This window comes from Phyllostomus discolor, chromosome 10, assembly GCF_004126475.2.
Source record: "Phyllostomus discolor isolate MPI-MPIP mPhyDis1 chromosome 10, mPhyDis1.pri.v3, whole genome shotgun sequence".
NCBI classification, from domain to species: Eukaryota; Metazoa; Chordata; class Mammalia; order Chiroptera; family Phyllostomidae; genus Phyllostomus; species Phyllostomus discolor.
In genome coordinates, this window is record NC_040912.2 from 23,482,291 (window position 1) to 23,506,864 (window position 24,574).

General features: G+C 37.1%; 1 protein-coding gene across 3 annotated transcripts in view; it reads left to right on the forward strand.

Moving 5' to 3' along the window:
- The window catches only part of THSD7A (thrombospondin type 1 domain containing 7A), a 349,815-nt gene extending 330,508 nt beyond the window's left edge, over positions 1 to 19,307 (forward strand). For 2 of the 3 annotated variants that reach the window (XM_036010569.1, XM_028525671.2), the window contains 6 exons: positions 4,492 to 4,665; positions 6,948 to 7,043; positions 10,003 to 10,085; positions 10,433 to 10,643; positions 13,287 to 13,374; positions 14,086 to 19,307. In XM_036010569.1, coding sequence (XP_035866462.1) covers positions 4,492 to 4,665; positions 6,948 to 7,043; positions 10,003 to 10,085; positions 10,433 to 10,643; positions 13,287 to 13,374; positions 14,086 to 14,170 — 737 coding nt within the window. In that variant the 3' untranslated portion in view covers positions 14,171 to 19,307. Of the gene's footprint in view, positions 1 to 675; positions 945 to 4,491; positions 4,666 to 6,947; positions 7,044 to 10,002; positions 10,086 to 10,432; positions 10,644 to 13,286; positions 13,375 to 14,085 lie in introns of those variants that run through there. The other variant, XM_036010570.1, reaches the window with a different exon arrangement.
- The last annotated feature ends 5,267 nt before the right edge of the window (positions 19,308 to 24,574 follow it).

Below are 24,574 nucleotides of genomic sequence, written 5' to 3' on the forward strand. Positions count from 1 at the left end.
AGGAATAAGACATATAGGTGGAGAGATGAAGGATCACAGGGGACTGCCATGACAATGTGGTTCTGGCTATTGCATGTTGGGGCAGTGGTCGGATGAAGAAACTCTGTGGTATTTATAAAAATAGAGGGTCCTTAACATGGAGGGGACTGGAACCGAAGACTCAAATATTTTGACATAGGAAATATGTTCTTGGTTCTGTTGACCTTATCTACACAAATGGCTCTCTCTGGCATTGAATTGGTGGAAGAAGTACAACTTATCTATGCTTTACATTATTACAACCTGGAAATATTTCCAAAGTACAGGGACAGATTGGCTCCACACTACCACAGAAAGCTTGTTACTAAGCATCAATGGCACATGATCCTTGTTTAAAGGTAGCTGCCGTGGACCTGTGTCCTTATATAAGACCATAAGAATTTACAACAGTGTACTCTGAAGACCATCAGGCTAGATCTGGGAGGGATGTAGTGCCCCCTGAATATATAGCACCAGGAGTACAGGATCCTCTGGGCTGAAACACGTAGCTGATTGCTTGGGGTGTGATCTGTGTTCTCAAACTTGAGGTGCTATGAGTGAGAGGGAATATATTGTGAAGCCCCACAGATATTGCCCCCATCAGGGAAAACAACAGGGAAATTCCTCCTGAATTATATATCCTTCCATGTCTTACAGGAAATTCAGCTCCATTAAACTCTCATGGGACCACTATTGTATATGTGGTCCATAGTTGACTGAGCCATTGTCCTGTAGTGTATTACGATATTTGAAATGTGATGGAAAATAATCATCAACCTAAAATTCTGTTCCCAACTAAATTATCATTCAAGAGTGAAAAATTACATTACAGATGAAAATATTGAAATAAATCACTCTGACACAAGGTTGGACGGGAAGAGTGTGTGCAGTAAAATGTGGAAAGCAAATGTTGTCTGTCAAATATTTAAAAACTAATCAGAAGACAGTGATAAGCTAATATTGAAGAATTTGGACTTGATTCAGAGAACTTCAGGATAGATGTAAGGTCAAAATAAACTCAATGTCAAATATTAGCCTATGGCCTTGAGAAAGACATGGAAACAACAGCTGATTAGCAGCCTAGAAGAGATCAAACTTGAAAGCAAATTACCTATAATTTATTCTCAAATGGAAAATTTTCCCTATTCACTTATAATAATGACAGTAAAACACACTTGTTTAAGAAATGTTTCACTTTGAATAAGACATCAAAAAATAAAAAGGATCTGGCAAACAAATACTGACTGGGCATAAAATAGACTCTCTATACAAAAAGAACATAATGAGAAATTTTTAAGGATGATAATATATATTTTTAAAAAATTTTAATGGAATTAAGTTACTCAAAGCTGGAAAACTTGACAACATGGGTCTTCCACCCATTCACTCATCAAATTACTTGTTCTTTAATAAGTAAACTATTTGAGGTGATAATAATGACAGTTTCTATAGTTTGTTTTTAAGATGAACTTAATAAATTGAACAAAGCAGTAAATAAAATAACCCCTAATACCTTGAGATATATGCTAGACCTTGAGGGCATTTCCCACTGTGTATATTCACCTGTAATAATAGTTTTTGCACACACTGATATTTTCATCTACTAAAGGTAGATGAAAGATTATTAAGAAATAATCTTTTTTTAAAATTTGACTTTCTGGACTGAGGCCAAGTGTTGCTTCTTAGACAGTCCCACACCTGCCAATAATGACCTTTCCCTGATCCAGCAGTTTTCCTGTTCCATTTCCTGCTCCCCCAACTGTTCTGATTTCAGGTCAGACGTAACACACAATCTAATTTAATAAAGCCACTTGGCATCACAGCAGGCAGAGGTTGAGGCTATGACAGCAGGTCCAAGGACTGGGGCCACGGACTCAATCCTGGGTCTCTGATGTGTGGAATGGCCACATTGTCAATACAAGTTGACCCAAGGTAAAAGCTGGAAGACCTACCTAGTCCAACACCAATCTTCAGTGCCAATAACAGCATCATTGTGACGCTCCCAACATTGAGCAGAACTGGAATCCTTTCCAGGCATTGGCCTATGCTTTATTGTGGAGTCTCCCCATTAGTTTTCATTATACTTCCTGCAGCACAATTACCCACCTGATGATTTATCAAGTGTTATTGTAGGCTAGACCCTGGGCTCAAGATGGGAGATGCAGTGGGAAGCAAACCTACCCTGTCCTCAGTGAGTTTACCATGTTATGGAATAAAGAGCTGCTAATCCAATAATGACAAAAATAAACATAAGATTAGAATCTGTGGTAAATGGTGCAAAGGAACACTGCAATATCCGATAATAACATAGAACGAGGAAAACACACTGTTCTAATGAAAGTGATTACAAATCTGGGAGGAAGTGCTTCTCCTCCTATAAATTACCATCTATTCATTTCAGTTCCTCTCCTGATAGTTTCCTTCAATAATGGGCTTTGAAAGTGAGCAGTATGTGAACTAATAAGCCTTAAAGAATAAGATACTGAAGGAAATGCATTTCATATACTTAATTGTCATATGTTTGGCAGGCATGGTGTAATTTATCATTGCAATGGTTTATACAGTCAGAATATAGAAGTATGTTTAGTACCAGGCAGTGCCTCACTCACATTTGCTGTTATTGAACCTCTGAAGCCTGACATGGATTATTTGGTGGTGATTATGATATAATTCACAGACCATATTAAACAATTTATTGAGTTTTATCACAAAATACACTATTTCAAGTGACATAAGCACAGAGTTTATAAAGCTTACTAGTAGAAAGACATGTTTTATTTCTATGTAGTTTGCAAGCATTGAGGTGCAGTTATATACATTCATGTTTATAGAAAATTTTTAATTTTAATAATTTCTCCTGCATAATTAAAAATTGAGTTAATCAGAAGTAACATTTCCTATGGAATAGAAATATTCCTAAGATGTTATCACACTACTTAAAAATTCTTACCCGTATTTTTTTCCTTAACACTTTCAAATCTTACAAGAATTTTCTACACCACAGTATAACATTAGAGTATTAATGAGGCACTATAATAAAAGCCTACAGGAATTACCCCACTTTACTATTGTATGTATGTGCTAGTCAATAACTCATGTATTTCTAGGATTTCTTAATCTTGGCACAAGTTTTTTTCATTAATCAGGTATCCGGGCAACTTTTTGCCAATATTAGACAACTTCAGCATAACATGAGGCTATATGAATTATTCATGCGATATGGATGGAATAATTAAAATAAGAACCCTCATGGGCTTGTCTGTCATCATTTACTGTAGCCTCCGCACAGCATCACCAAGCAGTCAGTCCTGAAGGAAGGATGTGCACACGGGAGAGGCGCCTTCATTAAACCTCCCCGGTCCTCACAGTGGCTGAAGATGGTGATGTCGAACACATGGTGCACAGTGTCCCAGCGGTCCCACTCTGGGTGTGTACCCAATAGAAGTACACGTGTATAACTTCACCAAGAGATTCAGACTGAAATGTTCACAACAGCAGTGTTCATGATAAGAAAAAGGTGCAATTGTCCACCTGCCCATTAATAGTAGAATGGATATCTAAACTGGTAATTGATACAATGAAAGTAAATTACAGTGATAACAATGAACGAGTTAGAGCTACATATGTCCATGATGGAGCACACAAACATCAATGAGTGAAAGAAGCCAGACATAAAACATACATATGGTGTTATTCCATATAACATGTTATTTCACATAACATGAGAGGGGTTTCTGAGTTTCTGAGAATGCTCTGTTACTTGATTTGGGTGTCGGTTACATGGGTATATAATCAGGTTGTGAGAACTCAGCTATCTGTGTGTTTATGATATGTGCATATTGCATGCATATTCTTCTTCAATCAATAATCAACAACAAGGGAAAGTGGAGTGAAATTGTAGATCAAGGAAACACTGTGTGTTATCGCCACTACTACGGCTGCTCATTCGGCTGACTCGCCTTCACACCCCTGGGAAGAAATAAGAATAAAGCATAAATACCAGCTTCCTCAGACTTGGACTTCAAGCTTTTTTGAAATTATGAATATTTAGAAGACAACTTCTATGTATAACTAGATTTTCTTTGAATAATACAAAGTGTTTAATAAACCTCTTTTCAATAATAATGACAAGTGTGGTAGTAGGTTTTCATCACATATTTGTTATCTCTTAAGAGGAGGGGAATGGTACAGATAAACTCCTTCAAGAGAGAGTGTACATTTGACAGTGTTTCACAACACATATTCCATGCCAGTAACATACACTGAGAAAAGACAACAATATTAATATAAACGTATAAAGCTACATACAAACTTGCAAATATCCAATACTTATCTAAATGTACAAGTAGTATGTATGACTGGCATGCATGCAAACATTTCCAGTGGGATTAGAAATAAAATGACTATCTGGCTGGCTATTCTTTATGGGTAAGGGTAGGGTAAGGGTATCAAGTACACACCTGTGTTTTGCAGGCGACTGTTATTTGAAGGATTGGTCCCCATGGAGCCTGTGTCAGCTGACCTGTGTGAATGGTGAGGACCTAGGCTTTGGCGGAATACAGGTCCGCTCCAGAGCGGTGATTATACAAGAGCTAGAGAATCAACACCTGTGCCCAGAGCAGATGTTGGAAACAAAATCATGTGATGGTAAGAACTACAATTCAGGAAATCTCATTTTAGTTTTTTGTGAATAAATAAAAGCACAAGATATTGAATTTTCTATTAAATAAGCAAATTTTCCAAGCTCTCACTTAAGGTTGAGAAATGAATTAAAGGCGTGATTCTGAATTTTATAGATTTGGAGGGAGAAATATCTTGCCACCCTTAATAGATATGCAATATTGTGAGAATGCCTCCCAGTTTTATGAGCTAAAGGAAGTTGACACTATTAGGAGCTCCTTGTTTGTACACCTGTAACAATCCTGATCCTGTGTGAATCTAGAAATACACTCAATGCATTTAAATCAAAAGAAAGAGCAAATAAGAATTACAAATTTATAGCAAAATGAGACATTTTACTAAAATTTCAGAAATTGATAAAACAAAGTACTGGTAAGAATTATTCTAAATTTGACATAAACCTATTTGAATGTACATATGTATATGTCTGTATGTATATCTGTAACTCATATGGAGCCATGGACCAAGCATAAGCAACGCATGACATTTTTCAGAACCATAGAATATTAAAATGTCATAGTTTGGAAACACAGAAAAAGTGCAAATGAAAACAAAAGAATTGCTGTCTAGTTGTTCACCAAACAATCCTTGCCTTCCTACCGGTGTTCAAAAAGAAGGACAGCAAATAGGAGCCGAAATACCACATTTATTAATGAAAATTTGGGGGGAAAGCTTAGCAGTTGGAGTAGAATGCTTAGAATAAAAGCCAAATGGTCTAGATGACTTAATCCAAGAAATAGATTATCTGTTTTGTCAGTTAAATCTCCCCAAACTTGCCAAATAAAACATTCCTTGTGTCCTGGGACAGGGCAGGTGAAGTAGGGGTGAAAAGTCAGGCATTAAAATAAATGAAAGAATTCCCAAGGAAAAAAAAGAGAATTGTTTAAAATAAGAGTGAAATAAAATTAGACATCAATAACATTACAAATGAGAAAGAAATCCCCCCCCAGGTTTACAGGTTTTCATATTGAAAATTATACAAAAATTAATAAATAATAACACTAAAATATACTCTGTGTCCTTTTGCCCCACCCATTGAGTAAAGAAAATCCTACCTTACACAGATGTTACATACACATACTCAAAGAATATCAATGTCTCCTATGGTCCCTGGACCATACTTGAGAGTTGCTATTCTAGAATAAATTCCCACAATTCAATAAGAAAAAGCATCGATTTCAGTAGTAAAAAAAAGAGAGAGAGAGAAAAGGCCAGAAGATACATGAGGTCTGTCAGGAAAAAGTCCAGCAATTGTTGATATAATGATAATGGTTTGCCTAACATTGATGTAACCTGGCAGCCAAGGAGAGTGGACTGGAATGTGCATGTGTGAACAATGATGACTTCACTGTACTAGTCTCTGGGAGCGGTAGATGCCGTTGAGTGAGGAAGAACCAGGAAGCTTAGCTCACACAAGGTTGGCCACTGAGGCACTGTTGTAACAGCAAAAACTGAAAACAACCTAAAAGTCCACCTTCAGAGGAAACAGCTAAGTAAATTATAGTAATTAGTATCAGGGAAGTCTAAATAGAAGTCAAAATAAACCAGCTATATCTGTGTTAAAATCACATGGAGATGTTTTTATCTGTATCACTGGCAAGTTTTAGAATGATTCAGAGTATGATACTTTTTAAATTTTAACACTGACTAAAAATAATAGCTTATATCATTTATGTACATATATTTTTATTTGTATATATATTTGTATATATTTGTAATAAAAGAATAGTATTTTGTAGTAAAAGAATATTTATATTAAAAGAATATTCAGAATAGTGGGTATTGCTAGACAGACATGGAGAGAGGTCAAATCAGAAAGGAATATAATAGGACATCAAGTTTATATTATTTTTTTACTCATTAACAAGTAAAAAAACTAAAGCAGATATGGCTAAATGGTAATATTTGTTAAATGGTATGATGGGTGATTGAATACATTTATTTAACTATTTCCCATCCTTGTCTATATGTTTGATATTTCATAATATTTCAAATAAAACACAAAAAAATAAATTTAAAATACAGGTTTATATTAGATAGTGTAATAGCAGATATGGAAAATCAGCTGAGACTTAGATATATATCTAAAATTTTGTAGTGGATGTCAGAACACTAAATTGACACTTGAATCATTTGAGATGGACTTACCACTTTTCAATTGTTTATAAATATTTCATCAACACTCTGTCACCATGATTATCCCTCCGGACAGCGGAGTGCTTCTGTTAACATTTGCTGTGTCCCGGCAGATGGACAGTGTTATGAGTACAAATGGATGGCCAGTGCTTGGAAAGGCTCTTCCCGCACAGTCTGGTGTCAAAGGTCAGATGGTGTCAATGTAACAGGTAAACCTCCAGTTTCTCTTTGTTCTTTGAAAGTCTTCCTGGAACCCACATGTAATAGGTTAAAGAGAATAATTGAGACAACAAAGATAGTCTTTCAGTATTCAACACAGGGTTGGATTCAGGGCACCTGAGCTGTATACCTGTCTAATGACCAATGACACATCATTTTATTTTTTAATGTTTCAATTAAATTCTCCCTCCCCTTCACTATAGGCTAAAAATAATTTTTTGTTGACTCTATCAGTTTCTGTGACTTAAAAGGCAATACACACACACAGACCAAAAATATTATCAAGAGAACATGATTATACAAGTCATAATATTTTTTCTTGAATTCAGACATCTATGATTTATAGCTTTTTATTAATAGGGAAGACCTGTTGCCACATCTCTAGCCCAGAGCATCTGAGCAGCTGATCTACTCTGTCACCACACAAAACGTATTATATATCTAAAGAAGAAATCCAAATGACAAACTTTTTGATTGTCCTTTATGCCCAGATTTACTCCAAAGAGCCACTCTAATCTGCAGTTATTAAGTTTCCTTGTCTGAGCCCAGTAAAGCAGGGGATCCCAAGGATCCCTTTGAAGAGGGAAAAAACCTGCTTCCTGATAGTGAGGTGAGCCACCCTGCTGGTTTCCTAGAAAGGTTGAAACCAGAGCCTCAACCTCAAGCACATGGACCCAAAGAACTATTGTCTCTTAATTTATTTATTTTAAAAATGGTTCCATTATTTATGCTGTTACAGTTGTCCCAGTTTCCCCGCTTTGTTCCCCTCCACCCAGCCTGCCCCCCACTTGCATAGTCAGTCCCCACACGGTTGACCATGTCCGTGGGTCCTTCAGATGCGTTCTTCGACTAGTTCTTTCATTTTCTTTCCCTTGGTCGGTCCCCAGCTTCCCTCTCCCCTCTTGCAGCTGTCAGTCTGTTCCATGAGTCTGGGCCTCTGGCTCTGTTTTGCTCCTTTTTATTTTGTTCATTAGATTCCTCTTATTACCATAGCATAGCAGCAGCATGAGTATTGACAGAGAACTGTTCAGGGCGACCTGCTGACTTGCTGCCATTGCTTTGACCCTCTGACAGGGAGAAAACGTAATGTGCATTTGGGTGCCTCTGAGTGCGTCCATTTATAAATTTAGCTGTAATGCATACAGTAAGATAACAGGAGCAGGGATCAATATGCTTTTTGGAAAGCATCAATTCTTATATTGAATTTTAAATTACCTGGATTTATTGAAACCTAATTCCTTATTTCCTCCCTATGAAAGCTGGGGCAGGATGTCAAATTGTATTCTTGTGAAGATAAGATATATTACATGAGAAATCTGTATCAAGAAGCCCTTGATAATGGCAGCTCCCAGTGGACACATGCATAACAAAGAACAGACACCTCCCAGGAAACGCTTCGCTCTCTCCCAGTATTACTTTCTGGGAGAAACATGTGTTCCAACCACATCGCTCTACGAGGCATGGCGGGGACAGCGCTATGGAGGGGAAGCAGAGGCTCTCTGAACTGGAAGCATTGTGGAGGCGGGCCACTCAACTCAGGAGTTGAAAATGAGCATCTACATTCATCTCTAAACTAGCCTGAAAGAACTTTACAGCTTCCCTAGGGGGTCCTATTAGTTTTCAGTGTTTTTTTTTCCCTCCCAAATAAGGATGCAGATTATATTTATCTGGCTTTTCTTCTGCATGTTAAAATCTCTTTGCCTCTGAAACTGAGGCTATTCCCCAATGCAAAAATAAGTCAAATGTCAAAAAATATGCTCATAGAAATCATATTTTAATTTATTTTTAATGCAGTGTAGTATGAAATGTAGTTATTTCTTAATACCACTGGATACCAAAAAGCCACCATGTAAATGATTTGTGATAAACTTTCTATGCATTCCTTTCTCATCTTTTAGGAGACATGAGATTCTTTATGAGAAATAGTCAAGCATGTAAAGTATACCCACTACCTTGATGGATTGCTTTAATGTTAGGAATAGTTATCCTTACAAGAAACTCGGGCTGTTGTTTTCCTTTTTCCTCACGTGTTTAATAACAACTTCAAAATCGCCATTTAACTGCAACTGCCTTGCAGTAACTAACTGCTTTCCATAATGTTTTTCCTAAGAATATTTTGTTTATGGTATTCAGAGATTAAGGCAAAGAATTATCAATAGTCACCTCTGAGAAATTCCATAGAATCATCAATTCTATAAATAAAGAGAAAACTTTGCAAAAATTCTGTTAAACTGAACAAGGATGGTTTGACACTATGAGCTCCTTCCACATCACCAATGTTGTTTCTTTATGACTTCTGTTCCTGTCTCAATGTGACAGTGTAGGCGTACTTGGTACTATGGTGAAGAAGCAGAGGGATCAATAGAGAGCTGCAACATTGGGGTAAAACAGCTGTGCAAGCACCCACTTAGTAGCTACACTTGTTTAATTTCCTCTTCCCCCTAAATCCTGAATTAGCAGGAATAGTGGTTTTTCAAAAAAAAGAAATACATATTATAAAAATGTATGAATGTGGTAGCCCATAAATTAAAGAAACATCTCGAGGGATATGAAAACTGTTAATTTAAGTAACTGAGAAAGAATTTTAACTGTAAAAGAAAATGAAATCCTTTTTTTTAATGCTGGACTTAGTCTCAGGAACAATGGCAGAAATAGCTTGTGTTGCACTCAGGATTTTCATCATAGCAACTATCAGATCATCTGTCCAGCAAGCTCTTGTAGGACACCTGCCAAGTGCCAGGCACGGTGCTGTCTCCTCTAAATAGAAAGGGCCTCAAGTTCCTAAATAAAGTGGTCAAGGTTAACCAAGTATTTCATACTCAACTGACCTCAGAAAAATCTGTGGGATGCCCAAAGTGGTGTAGGATTCAAAGGCAAGCCTGTAACAACAGTGTATTTTTATCATTGCAAGAAATACTCCTTGTCAAAACACGGTTTTCTGTTCTGCAGGGGGCTGCTTGGTGGTACGCCAGCCTGACGCTGACAGGTCTTGCCACCCACCGTGTAGCCAACCCCACTCATACTGTAGCGAGGTAGGTCTGAATTCATGAGGGTGTGCAAGCCAGCTTCCTCAGTCCTCACCTCCCTGCCTCTTGTGCAACCATTTCCCTTTAACAAAAGCATGTCTGAGGCATAAAAATGCTATTTTGGAACCAACCCTTTATCAATATAAACAATTCTGCATGCACTTGCTTGTACTGTTAGAATAAGTTTGAGTGCAGTACAAAGAGTGTGTATGTTTTTTTAATGTACTTAGGACAGGAATTGCATGTAGCAAATCCCAAAAACAATACTTATTTAAAGTGTCCTTTTCAAGTCAGTTCCGTTATGCTTTCAAAAATCACCTTGTGCACAGTAGAAATCTTCTGTTCTCCTGCAGATGAGGACCTGCAGTTGTGAAGAAGGGTACACTGAAGTCCTGTCTTCTAACGGTACACTTGAGCAGTGCACATTGATCCCTGTGGTGGTGATGCCCACCGTGGAGGACAAACGAGGAGACGTGAAAACCAGTCGGGCAGTCCACCCGACCCAACCCTCCAGTAACCCGGCGGGACGGGGAAGGACCTGGTTTCTGCAGCCGTTTGGGCCAGGTGAAGTGACTAGATAGCACAGATGTAGAATTCTTTGGTTATACATTTTACCAGTGACCGATGATTAAAAAATGAGCAAGTATTTTCACACGAGCTATTTATTATTTCACCAAAATTATTTTGTTCTGATTTTGCCATAGAATCTCTCTCTTTTTTTTTTTTTTTTGCTATTTCACTGAAGAAGGCACCCAGGCTCACAATTCAGAGAAATGAAATTACTTTCCTCTGGGGGGAAAAAAATGTTAGGATTCATATTAGTTATTCAGTCTCAGTCCTAAATTTACAAGTATAATTATTTTCATATTGAACAAAGAAAGCTAACAATTAAAATATTAATTAGGAAAAAACAACTTATCATTCAGTACTAGAACAAATGAAACTATAAAAGCATTCAAGAATTTTTCATTGGACCACACAGCAGTAATAATTTGAACCTAAAATAGGGACATTAGTAATGCAGTACTGTGCCGACCAGGGGGTGGGGCACTGGGAAGCCACACCAATTTCTATCAGCCCTTAGAGTTGGCTCACTCAAAATCTCAGAATATTTGCTAGCACCAGATACACAGAGAGAGGGATGGAGCCGTCCTGTCTAGGTGGGACCATATTGGAGACTGACCAAACCCTTGTGGTATTAGACAGCTCTCAACGTGTCTACTAATGGACTTGAAGCCGATACAGGCAAAAGCTTCAAAGCCTGGTGAAATGCTGTTCCTCCTCTGTACACTTATCCTCTCCAGTGGACTTAACCATACACGTATGCCTGGAAATAAGCTGAGGCTTAAAAATATGCCATGAGGCCTGTATAGTAGCTGAGATCATGCCACTTTTTCTCACACCAAGAAGGATTTACTAGTTCATGACCAAAGGGGATCTTCAGGCCAAGTCAGGCAAAGACTACTTTCTAACTCTGTCAGAAACATGAGAAAGGAAGGAAGAAATTTACATAGCTAACACATCTCTATTTTAAATGCATTAAGTCAAAACATTTTTCCTTACTGGAGAGTCACTATTGGGATTTTTTTAAGTACTTTCAATATTTGGAGTGATTCACATATAACCACATCATTTGAAAAAACATTTTATTTTGTAAAGCTGACTTGTCTGGGTAAATATGGGAAACTCCTCTCAGTGTTCAAGAGAGTGGGCCAGCATGTGACCAGCAGCAACCTTGACCTTGACTAAGAATCCAAGTAGGCCTCCTCACATCAAAACTAGTTTTTTAAAAGACAGAATATTATTATCATCATATTTAAACACTAATATATGTTTAATTGCATGTATGCAACAGGAAATATATACCAGTGTGAGGATCAAATCAAGTTAGCAAAGTCATTAATAGTGCCTTATGTTTGAAGTTCATTCAAGACATAAAACTGAGTTCACATAAAATGAGACGAGAAAACCAAATTAGAAGAGTCTCTACCCTGTCTGATTTTATATACAGACTTCCCTTTGCTATCTGAAAGAAAAGTGTTTCTATGAAACCTTTCTCAAGTCAAAGTGCCATAAAACGAAGAAGCGGTTACCACTAATTTGTATGGAAAAAAAAATTTAAGCAGACCCAGTTCCAGAAAATCATCTACTAATTCATACCAAATATACTTAATTACCTGCATCCAGTTTTACACTGAGCATAACACCCTTATGAGCTCTCTTAGCATTTTCTGGTACCTTGGGACACATCTTGCTAGTGGATGCACAAAGTAAATCGAGATAAAGCCCAGATGTTCAAACAGGTCAAAGCTTGGCAGCGTGATGCTGAGATGCGGAGATGCTGAGTGTGGTTCCCAGGGAAGGAGCTTGGCGGGGCCACTGTTGCTGCCAGTAGTGGGTGCCACCTCTGTAATGGCTCACTGCAAAGCAATCGCTGAACGCTACTGTTGCTTCTCGCCATTTTTTGTAAAAGAGAAAATGATCGTTGGATTTCTTTCAGTTATCAAAAACAGGTGCTAATATAGGTCTTCTGTAAAAGTGAAGTGGCATAATGGGAACTTTCAAAACTCAGGTAATACCTGTAACTGGGAAAGGTGCAAAGAAGTTATTTAGAGATCCTTTTATATGTTAATCATACTTGGTTATTTTGCAACTGATATTGTCAAATCAGCTTTAAAGGACAATGCAAGTGTAAACTAAATAAACGATTATTAATTCCCCCCCAAATTTAATATATTCATCTGGGGAAAAAAGTTAAAATAACAGCGTTCATGTTTAAATAACTGCATCCAACTCTAAGTTGTAGGATTTTTTTAAATTGCATTATTTTTCTTTCCTCATAATTTTCAATCTCAAAATGGAATAAAAGTCAAAAGAAAACATTTATGTAGCATTATACGTATATTGAACTTGAAGTAAAATTCAGATAAGAAGCAGCAGAAATTTAGACATTAACTTGAAATCAGAATGCAAATTGAAAGTATTATTTATTATTTTCAATTCAATTTTTATTGATAATTTATCTTTAATGAAGGAGAATCTAACTCATAATAGCAGCTTTGCATTAATCATTAATTGTGCCTAAGCAGTAATTCACTTTGAGTTTGAAAGGATTTGGTCATATGTGACTGGTCCATTGGTCATAGTTAAAGTTTCATTTATATGCCAGACTACTCTAAATTAATGATTAATATCCATTCTTCTTAGATGGGAGACTGAAGACCTGGGTTTATGGTGTAGCAGCTGGGGCATCTGTGTTACTCATCTTTATTGTCTCCATGATTTATCTAGCTTGGTGAGTGTCTAGATTTTTCAAAGTCTAAGGATAAGTAATCTTTCTGTTTTTAGAGGAAACATTTTCCATTGGTCATAACACAGGAATGGCAAACTAATGTCTCAAATAAGGGTTCCACATTTATTTAGCACTTGTCTGAAGTTCTAAATAAACACGGCTTTAGTCTCAGATATCTAACAACTACCAAATCTGAGTCACTTAGTTTCTGAAGATGAGCCAGAGCTGCTCCAGGCTGTCTTCTCAGGTACCTTCTCCTTGCTTATGCAAGAGAATATGCTTATGCTGAACTGTAGATATTTGTATTGAGTTAGTACTGGAGGAGGGTATTATGGTAATACCTAATCTCACTCAACTATCTTTTTAAACATGCATTATTTATAAATTATACATTATTTATAAAGGTTTCTGGCCAAATATAAATGATTATACTATAATGTTATTTTTGTTGTTAGTACTAGGGGAATTCCATTTGGATAATTAATTTTTACATGATAATATAATATTTGAAGGGTTCTGTTTCTAGTTGCTTCAGAGCATAAAACTGAGAAATTCAAAGATATCAGAACGTCAAATTTTAAGTTTGAATTTAGGACTGTAGGCAATTGAGTAATTTAGGTTTATCAATCCACTTCAAACTTTTTTCACTTAAAACAGTGATATTTTACAATGGACTGATTTTTTTCTCCCAATTTTAATGATCTTTTTTAACAGCAAAAAGCCAAAGAAACCCCAAAGAAGGCAAAACAACCGACTGAAACCATTAACATTAGCCTACGATGGAGATGCAGACATGTAAAATATACCTTATCCTGGCAACAACCAGTTTTGGCTTTCTGATTTCGCAGTAGATACCCACCCAGAGGTCACAAAGCTATTCAGGCTGTGTGGGTTAAAATGCGTTGCACCTTTTCAACAGAGCATCAGTAAGAAAGGGGTGAAAATCACAGTGCCAGTGGGGATATCAAGATAATACCACTTCCACAGAAACCATCAGCCCTGAAGTCTAGAAGATTAAGTTGACTACATGCTGCCTTCCAAGAGTTTTGTGTGATCTTTCATGAAACCTACCAGCTGGCAATTTACTTTCATCTCTAATACGCGGTGGTGGAATTGGCCATTTGGGATGCCCGATGCAAGCCTCTGCCCTCGGTGTTAACCCATAGTAACATTTTAGCATGAAGACTTCATACCAAGATCTCTACAATACGATAGGCAAGCATAACATCATGTATACTCAACTGAATGCTACATATTATTGTGTCAGATTATATACTTGTTAATAAGCCATTTGAATGGTGAATGCAAGATAAGCTCTAAACTGAGCAGAAAACCCATTGAGTAAACTCAGCATCTCGGTGATTAATGGTAGCTTTTACTGACCTGTATTTCAGAGGCAAAAACTTTTTTTTATAAGACTGAATTCTTGTCTTTCTCCAAAGTACGAATGCTGGACATGTACTAGTGTCTTAGAAGAGTTCTCAAGTTCAGTATTTTATAGTGGTTATTGTCTGGAAAACTAATTTGCTTGTGTTACTACAGTAAGTTTCTACTTTTCCCAATTTCAAACTGGTTGCCTGAATCGTTTTTGCTAAATGGAAGGCACAATTTTGCACTATATTAGTGCAGCATGAAGGCATTTAACCCGTATTGCCATAGAAACCACCTCTTTTCATATGGGATGAAGACATCTCTGCCAAGAGTGTCATGGAGACATTTACAACTTCCTGTATCCTGAAGAGAGGCAAGTTCATTTTGGATGGCGACAGGATGGAACTAGCTGTTACACCTGCTGTATACACTTTTCCTCATCATTGCAGCCATTGGGAAATCAACAACATGGCGGTGATTTAAGTGTTTCAGTCCAAAACTCATTAACCCTCTGAAAGATGGATCCCTCGAGTTGGTTTTTAATTGTACTTCGAAGGTTGTTTATGACTAGATTTTTATATTTGTTATCTTTGTTAAAAAAAGAAAAGAAAAGAAAAAAAGGGGCTGGTTGTCTTTTTAATTTTGAGCAGATGGAGAAAATAATGCATTGATGATTTTTTGTGCCTGAAAGAAATCAAGATTGTGTGTTGATTTTTTTTCCCTCTGATCTGTTTTTCTAGTTTTGTCATTCTTACTGGTAACATTTGAAGTGGTCTTTTTAATTTATGATTTTGAAAGCTAAAATTTTTAAAAGAGAAAAGTATTTTGTCTAGGGCTTCATTAAATGTCTAGACCAAGGGTGGCAAACCTTTTCTGTAAAGAGCCAGGTGGCGAGTATGTTCAGGCAGGTCAGTGCTACAGCTTCTCGGCTGTGCCATCATGAGAGCACAGCCACAGAGAACACACAGTACAGTGAAGGGTAAGCACGGACGTTTTCCAGTAACACTTTCTTACACAGTCAGCAGGCCGCATCACGGGTCGCTGTTTACTGACCACTAGTCTAGAAGTTTATTCCCTGCTAACTCTCCACCGTGTCTTTAGTTTTTATTCATTTACCTCAGACTGAAATCGGTGTTTAATTTCACAGGTGAAAAACTGTCATTGAACGTATCACTGTGTTAGAAGTCCTATATTTTTGCAGCTATAGGCCTGGGAATGGCACAGTGAAATAATATCTAACTTGGCAGGTTTCTTTCATATGAAAAGAAAATTCAAAAGGTGCCATTAAAGAGCAATATCATTTTTCAGGCAACTTTTCTTGAAACAACCTTTGGGAGAGGGGGGGATATTAGGGTGTCAGGTCTTTTGAAAAATAGTGTAACAGCTATTTTTACCTTAAACATAGCTGTGTTGCTATAAAAGTGGTTTGGAATAGAAGGTATTTTACCTTCATACTAGAGTTTGAACTCCCCCTGCTGTTCCTTAAAGTATTTGCAAAAATTATAGAAGACATCAGATCAGGATGTCATTGTCCCCCAAATGAACACATTTCTACATATGTCAGTAAGAATTAAATGTGGTAAATGTTAATATGTTATTCAATATTTATTATATTAAGCAATGTAAATAATTTCAAAACAAACAAGTGGTTGAGAAGATGAGAATTTACCTCTAACCAAGGAATTAAATAAGGAAAAGCATAAAAACAAATTCCATTTCGTCTTATTGAAGAGGAAGACACAAAATAATATTGTTACTTGAAAACTGTGATTGCCAATATAGGTATGTACTCAGGAGTCTTCCAGAAAATTGATCTCTTTGAATAAAAACAATTCCATTTGTCCAAAATAGTAGAGAATTTAATTCAGCTAACAGCCTTATGAAATGCGTGCAGCACTTAATAACATTGAAATTATTGAATCAAATAAAATATTGTTGCTACTAAAGCTATACGTATAATAATGTAAAATGTCATTAATTCAGAAGGCAGATCGGTGTCACCCTGCCTTTATTATGAGAATTAATTGATCAAAATTAGAAAATGTTATGAAAATAGAAGATAACTTAATTCATAAATTGATTACACTTTACAACACAATGTGTGTGCAGAAGACTAGGTTTAATGTGACTCAACACTAGGCTAGGGAGTATATTTGAAGTTCCTTGTTAGATAAATAAATACTGGATGGCCTCTTGTTAGAAAGGTTGGAAGGAGGAGAATGTAGCTAGCTGGCTATTTTGGACAAATGAAAGTTACTGTATTCATGTTTATAACATGAAAATGGCCTTATTTTTGCTCTTGGCATGAGTTGATAATGAGTTAAACACCTTACTGAAATTTCATCAGAACCTTATTCTTCCTGTCCATTTTAAGAATTCAGGACGGGAATATAGTAATAACTTGTTTTTTGACACTTTGCCTTACCAAAATGGTCTGAGTCCAGAAAGATTTAGAACTACTGTTGGATAAGTATGAAGATCTACTTGGTTTAAGAAAAAGAAAAGAAACGGAGAGTATTGACATTTGTTACACTATTTTGTTGGACTATGTCAATATAAACCACACAGAAGCGACATAATTGATCTCTCTCGAAAGGGGCTGATTTGCTCATTCATTAATACCTTATCTAGGATCTTGACCATCATCCTTATTTCAAAGCCTCTTTGAGGACACTACAGCGTAGCTTAAGCTAATTTGAAATGAGTACATAAAAGCATGTTCTTAATTACTTACTGCAAAGCACAAACTTCTTATAACAGACAAATATTTATTGAATTATCACAGGTAAGACACTCTGCTAGGCACTGTAAAAAACTAGTAATGGCTTTTGTGTACATATGTAGCTAAGACATTCAAAAGGAGGAACAAATGCTTAATGAATACACAGCGCCCTTTAGCTCTGTTTTTCAGTGTGGTTCGTGTTTTTTCTTACTGAATGCCCCTCCACCCTCAGACAGGTGGCAGTGGTCATTATGGCTTAATGAGAACTCATCTTAAATTCCTGTACACTTCAAGATAAAGTCACCTATTTAAAAACTTCTTACAGGGAGCAAGTAACACCTCTCACGATTTTTTTTTGCCCCCCTCCCACTCTCTATATCCTTGCTCCTTTATGATGACTTTTTGTGCTTGGTTTCCTCTACTCTGCTCTCTTATCAACAAGTGATCTCATCTACTCACCTCAGAATCACCTTCTACTAAACATGCCCACATTGTTAACGAGAAAAAATAAGACATGAATACCTGTATTTCCTTCCTCTTAGAGTCGAAGTGTCACTTAGAGTGTGCACACATTGATTTAAACAGAATGTATGGGTCAAGGACATGAGGACAAATGCAGACTGCATGCCAAAAAACAAGACAAAACAAAAAAACCCTCTTCTGTAAAAGTGTTACTTCCTACACTCGATTTCGCCCAACTCCAAGTCCTCCAACTTGGGGTCTGAATCCATTTGCGAGAATCATCCCCCAAAGTTCTGGGATCCCACTATTTGTAACGACATCACCAAACACAATGTCTTTCTTGTTCTCTTTCCCTTCTAATACTGAGGTGTCAGAATGAGAGCAGTCCTCAAACAAATCTGGGAGGAACCTTGCAAGAGGGTGACCTCTCCCAGGTGGGGTTTAGATGTGAGAACAGAGGTGTCCCACCTGGCCTGGCCTCAGGTGGCCATGACTGCAGAATGGGCTTTTAGGTTTGAAACAAATAGGAGTGTGGGCCTAGCAAACGTTACTTTTTATAGAAAGGACGTGTGATGTGATGATGCTGGATCTAGCAGGGACACTGAAAAACAGTTATATCTACATTCTTAAATAAGTAAAATAAAGCCAAGATGGGTAGAGTTAGTTTTATAGTTTTATGTTTTCATGTTTTTACCAAGCCAGACCTTGAAATGGGCAGTGTATGGAGACTTACAGTTTGTGGGAGTCATGTTGTCCGCGATCAAAAATCTCTATTTAGGTATATGATGGGGTGTCTGCCTTATTGTTGTGTTTCGTGGATGTTCTTTTCTTTTTCCCAAAGCGGTGGTTGGTAGGTCACCTACTTTGATGCCCCGATGACTTTCCTTGACATTTTTCAGTAATCTGTTTGTGTTTGTTTCTCAAAAGTGATCATCAAGATTCCCTTTCTGGTACTTTTTCCTGCCTATTTCTAGCACAGAGATTTAAAGAGGTCAGTATCTGTCACTGTAATATATAACTTTGTTAAATTTGCAATATGTCTTTCTATAAATTATACTTCCCTAAGTATGGTTTTGGTTAATTTAATTACCTGAATATTTATTTTGTTTAAATAAGAAGGCAGCTGTCTAAGAAGTTTTTGTTAATATTACTTTGTAAATTGTGTAATGTAACTTATTTTAAATTATGTACATTTCTTTTTTAATGCACAAAATGCCTATGTACTGATTAACTACAGATCTGCGAACAAAGCCACTAAGCTTTCCTCAGTTAATACAGATGGCATGTGAAGATGTAATATGCTTTTTTACATTTTCATGTGGGGAATTTGTAAATAATTGCGTTGCTGACAAACATAAACATGGGAATCATTTTCATTCTACTCATGTGTCTGTTTTAATTTGCATTATTTGCTACTCAAATGTGGGTTCAATTTTTTTTCAGTGAGTGTGCAAATTCTTTTACTACTTTTATTGCCTATTCCTGGGTCTTTTTTTTTTAACAACTACAATTTAGAAAGTTCAAGAGATGCAAACCTTTACTTTAAAACTCTGCTGAGGTTCCAGAGTCGTCATTGTAAACAAAGGACCTCTTGGTTTCCTAACTTAAAAAACAAGGCAGGAGTTCACACATTAACAAACTGATTCCTGTAATTCCCCAAGTCAAGTAACTTTCCCACATTTACAACTCAGGAAAGGATGCACGACTTACATCAATTACTGGCAGGGCTGCTTGCAGTTACAACATGTTCTGAAGTAGCTGTTTGCAAAAATAGAACAAAGCAGGGAGCCAGCCCTCAGACACTCACTATAGGAACCACTTAACATGTACAGCTAGCCTCCAACGCTTGATGTGAAAATGGTGATTTGCAGCCTCCTTATTTTCTTTGTTGTGCATTACAACTGAATCTAAACTTTTGTAAATCATTTTAAAATATGGCGCCCAGGTATTTTTTTACATATTGCTGGACAGTCATGATCAAATTCCTAACTTCGTGTTTTATGCAACTCCAGTGTATGTCCCACAAACACAGATAGGAACATGACTGGGCTACATTCGAGAGGGGGATGTATAGAGGGGGACATTACGTAACCATGAAAATATACCCATAGACCATTTAAAATCCACTCTCTGTGGAATATAATGTCTCAATTTCCTGGAAAAGTTAAAAAAAATTGAAGGCCAGAGTCAGCCAATGGGTTCAGAAAGTAATGCAGAGGAGAAAGTAAACACCTTAAGGGGAGGGACAGGTCTGTGTCTCAGTCTTTCCTAAACAGTGATTATAGTGAAAACCCCGTCAACCTCTATCCCCATTGGCCCTCACCTGCTACTCTGACAGCTGATGTATAACCACGCCCTTTCATAATTTATCTCTATCAAAGTTTCACTCATTTATAATATTTGTCTGCTGGGGGGTATTTTTCTAATGTTTATTGCTTTTTTCCTATCTTTGCAAAAGGGCTGAAACTCTTGTTCTTCTGATGGCACTCCCTGGCTATCTATGGGGAATGTGATTTACAAATATAAATAAAGCAGGCATCCTGGCTGTAGAAAGTCATAGTGGACAGTATTTTGATATGATATTTGTATGAAAGATCCTAAAATTACAAGAAAATTAATTTTATATGGTCATGTAAATTCTAATGTTTGTATGTAAAAATTCACAGGAAAATCAAATTAAAGTGTCTCCTTCATAAAGAATGACAGACCAAGGCCAAGTCTGGTAGTAATCATGAAATAATGCATGTTGCAAAAAGATTTTGGCAATGCTTCATCAGCGATAAAAACTAAAAGAGACCTTTAATAGAATTTCTTTTAGAATAGGCATCATATTGGCTTTCAAAAAATCAACAATCTCTAGCCAACAGTATGTCAGTGTAATGATGGCTTTGTAATCAAAGCAGATGAGCGATAAAGTGCTACATTATTTTACATAGACTACAAACCATCCATACTCACAGTCCACTGATTCGTAGTATGAGAGCAGTATCTGTAATGCCACTGTTATCAGATCCTGTGTATTTTACAAAGTTTGTTTATAAAAAAGTAAATTAATGAAGGGTCAAAAACCTTAATTGAAAGTTCCATTGAAAGTGGCCTTTGTACTTCCTGGTAGGATATACAAACAGGGCCAGAGAACAGAGGAGGACATATAAACAGCTTGTGAACTCATGGAAAAGATTCTCGTGAACCATCACAGTTGAAAATAATGCCATTTAAAAACAATGACTCAATAGATGGGGAAGTAAAGTTTGACAATACACAGTCTTATCCAGTAAGGCCAAGAGAAAAAAAGAAAATGGTTAATAGGAATATAGTAATTGATTCAAGTTAGTGAAAGACATGAAAATACTGCTTTTTAATTTAAAATAAACACCTAGTAATTCCACTTCTAGGAACTGATCCAAAAGCTAGAGAGAGAGAGATGATAGAGATAGATATAGATGGGTGATGGATAGATAGAGATAGACACAGTGGGTGATGTGTATGAGATGTGTGAGCACTCTGTGTGTGGGGGGGGGGGTGGACAGAGAGATGATAGGCAGGTAGATTATAGATATAGATATACCTATCTGTCTACAGATAATAGATAATTGATATAAAGTAGGTACACAATGATATGGTATAGGGATATTTGTCACATTTGTAGGTGCAAACATGGAAGCAACATAAATGGATATAACTAATGGAAGTTTAAATCAATTACCGTGCATAAATAACACAGAATAGTATGCAAGATCTTGTCTATGAGATCCTCTTTTTCTGTCTTTAGTTTTTCAGAACTTCAAACAGGCAAAAATTGGTGACAAATCACAACATACACACATTCACAAAATATGCCTTAATTATGCTTTAAAAATTTTCCAGCTATTTATATTAAATATTACAAATGATTGGATATTAAGAGTCAAGATTTTTGGTGCAATATGAAACTCAAAAATATTTTCTCTGAATTCTGCACTTCTAAAGCCAATTTAAAAAGCAATTACAACTGAGGAAACTTCAGTACAAATAAAAGAAAAAATAATGCTCAGTATTTGTCATTTGTAATGCATCTTTTTTCTGCCTAAATCCCTATCTTCCAAAATAACTTAAAAAAAAGAAGAAAAAAACTTTAAAAACCCCCTGGCTCATTGTTGCTAATGTGAAACTGAACTTTGGAAGTGCCAAAGAAATAACAAAAAAGAATTATCTTGCATTTTAGCAATTGCCTGAAGTTAAATTTAATGAACTGAAAAGGAAGGGTTCTGCAACATTAGAGAGAGCAGCTGGAAAAAGAAGGCTGTTTCTGTCTGCCGCGGCCGGTGCTTACCAGATAATGAGCGAAACGTTTACAGCTCATCGGGACTTAGGAAAACGTAAAACACCAACTTGGAAGTACAGAGAATGGATAATTGTCTTCTGATTAGATATCCAGCCTCAATTTTTGAAGCTAATAAAGTAGGTAAGGAAAAAAAAACCTCCAAAAATGTGCATTAGAGAGCTCTAGGAAAATATGGAACAAATGTTTATCTAACTAGATTATTGCAATGTCTCTCCTGAAACACTCTATTAGAGCTTTGCTGCGAGGAAGAATAATAAACAACATGAGAAGCTTTTCTCTTCTGTCCAGAGCTAGTTGGATGAAGTTGAAAAATACCAGGAACTTAATACAATGGTCAATCCAAAGGCAGGTGTAATGAGAATGTTATTTGCCAGACGAAAAGACTTAGTTCTAACATTTCCCAGTTGCTTCACTAATATGATAACTGCTGGCAAACTGTATATATCACATTATACAGGATATGGCAGACAATTAAAGACCACTTGGTTAGTAAGATGCCCAAAGTCTCCTCTGAAATTGGTGGATATATATATTCACCCAATACAGGCAGGGCATGTGGTCTGTATCTCTCTACTCATTCATGCGTTCATTCATTCATTTATCGGTAATAATTACTGAGGATCATCTTTGTGTCAGGCACCACTCTAGACCCTGAGTAGTGGGAAGTGGGAAAGCAAAAAGAAAACTTGCTTTCGCTGATTATACATTCTAATGAGGGGAAAGAAATAATAAAGAAATATAATAAGATGCCCTGGCTGATGTGGCTCAATGCCACATGCCTGGCCCTCAGTATGGAGTGAGCAAGAGGCAACCACACATTGCAGTTTCTCTCCCTCTCTTTCTCCTTCCCTCCACCTCTCTCTCTCTAAATAAACAAATAAATAAATAAAATATTTTTAAAAAAGGAAATATAATATGCTGCTTGGCAAGAACTGCCAAGGAGAAAACAAAGTAGGGTACAGGTGGGGGAAGACAGGAAGGGTCCTACAATAATAACTAGCAATTCTCAAGAATGGAGACATGGATACAAAGGGCATTTTGATGGTTGCCCCATGAAAGGGAGCTGTGGGGGAACAGGTGAAGAGGTGAGGGAATTAAGGAAGTACCAATAGGTAGCTACAGAATAGCCAGGGGGAAGTAAAGTACAGTAAAGGAAATGGAGTAGCCAAAGAACTTATATGCATGGAGGAAAAATCAGGACAACTACAATAACATAATCCTAAAATATAATTTTTTAAAAAAATACAAGTAGTTCTTCAGACACTAGCTGGTTCAACTCAATTTTGACACTCTCTACCTGGAGAGAGCATCAGGTTCCACAGGCGAAGGATTCAGTCTACCCAACTGCCCTTCCGCTACTTCGGATGCAGGTTGTAAGCCCAGGTTGTCACCAGTGCACCTGACCAACTGGCTATAAATCAGAGGTTCCCACAACCTGCTCCTTGGGTTCCATTAATTTGCTAGAGCAGCTCATAGAATTCAGAGAAGCATCTTGCTTACTAGATCACCAGTTTATTAGAAAAGAATGTACAACTCAGGAACGGCCAGGTAGCAAAGATGCACAGGACAAGGGATGTGAGAAGGGGTGTGGAGCTTCCCCGCCCTCTCTAGGAGGAACGCTCTCCCAACACCTCCACGTGTTCACCCACGCAGAAGCTCTCTAAACCCAGTCTACGTGGGGCTTTTATGGAGGCTCTGTTCCATGGGCACGATGGATTAAATCGTTGGGCATTGACAGTTGATTCACTCTCCTGCCCCTGCACACTCCCTGGAGCGGGGAGAATGGCAGTAGGAGGTAGGACTGAAAGTACCAACCTTCTAACCACATTGTGGGCTCTCTTGGCAAAAAGCCTCTCTCTTTATGTAAGTTCCAGAAGCCACCTCATTAACATAACAAAAAACAACTTAATGCCCTCATCACTTAGGAAATGCCAAGGTTTTGGTAGCTGTGAACCAGGAACCAAGGATAAAGACCAGATATCTATTTCTTATAAATCATGTCACAGTTCACTGCTTGTTCTTCGAACGTGAATCCCTTAAAGCAAAATAATTATAAAAAATCAAAGATACCAGCCCATTATTAGAATCTCATTCAATCACTAATAACTCTCCAGTCCATCATTATATCACAGGAGCAAGGCCACTCAGATTTGCAGGATTCCATTTGAGCTCATCAGGCTCCCAAAGCAGGAGTGTTCTCTCTCAGCAATAGACGGCTTCACCCTTTCAAGGCATCTGGTATAACGAGTTAATAGACCATAGCATCTCTTGCTTAGAGGGTCTTTCAAGGTGTTAATGTGGTAATTACATGTTTATTCATTCCT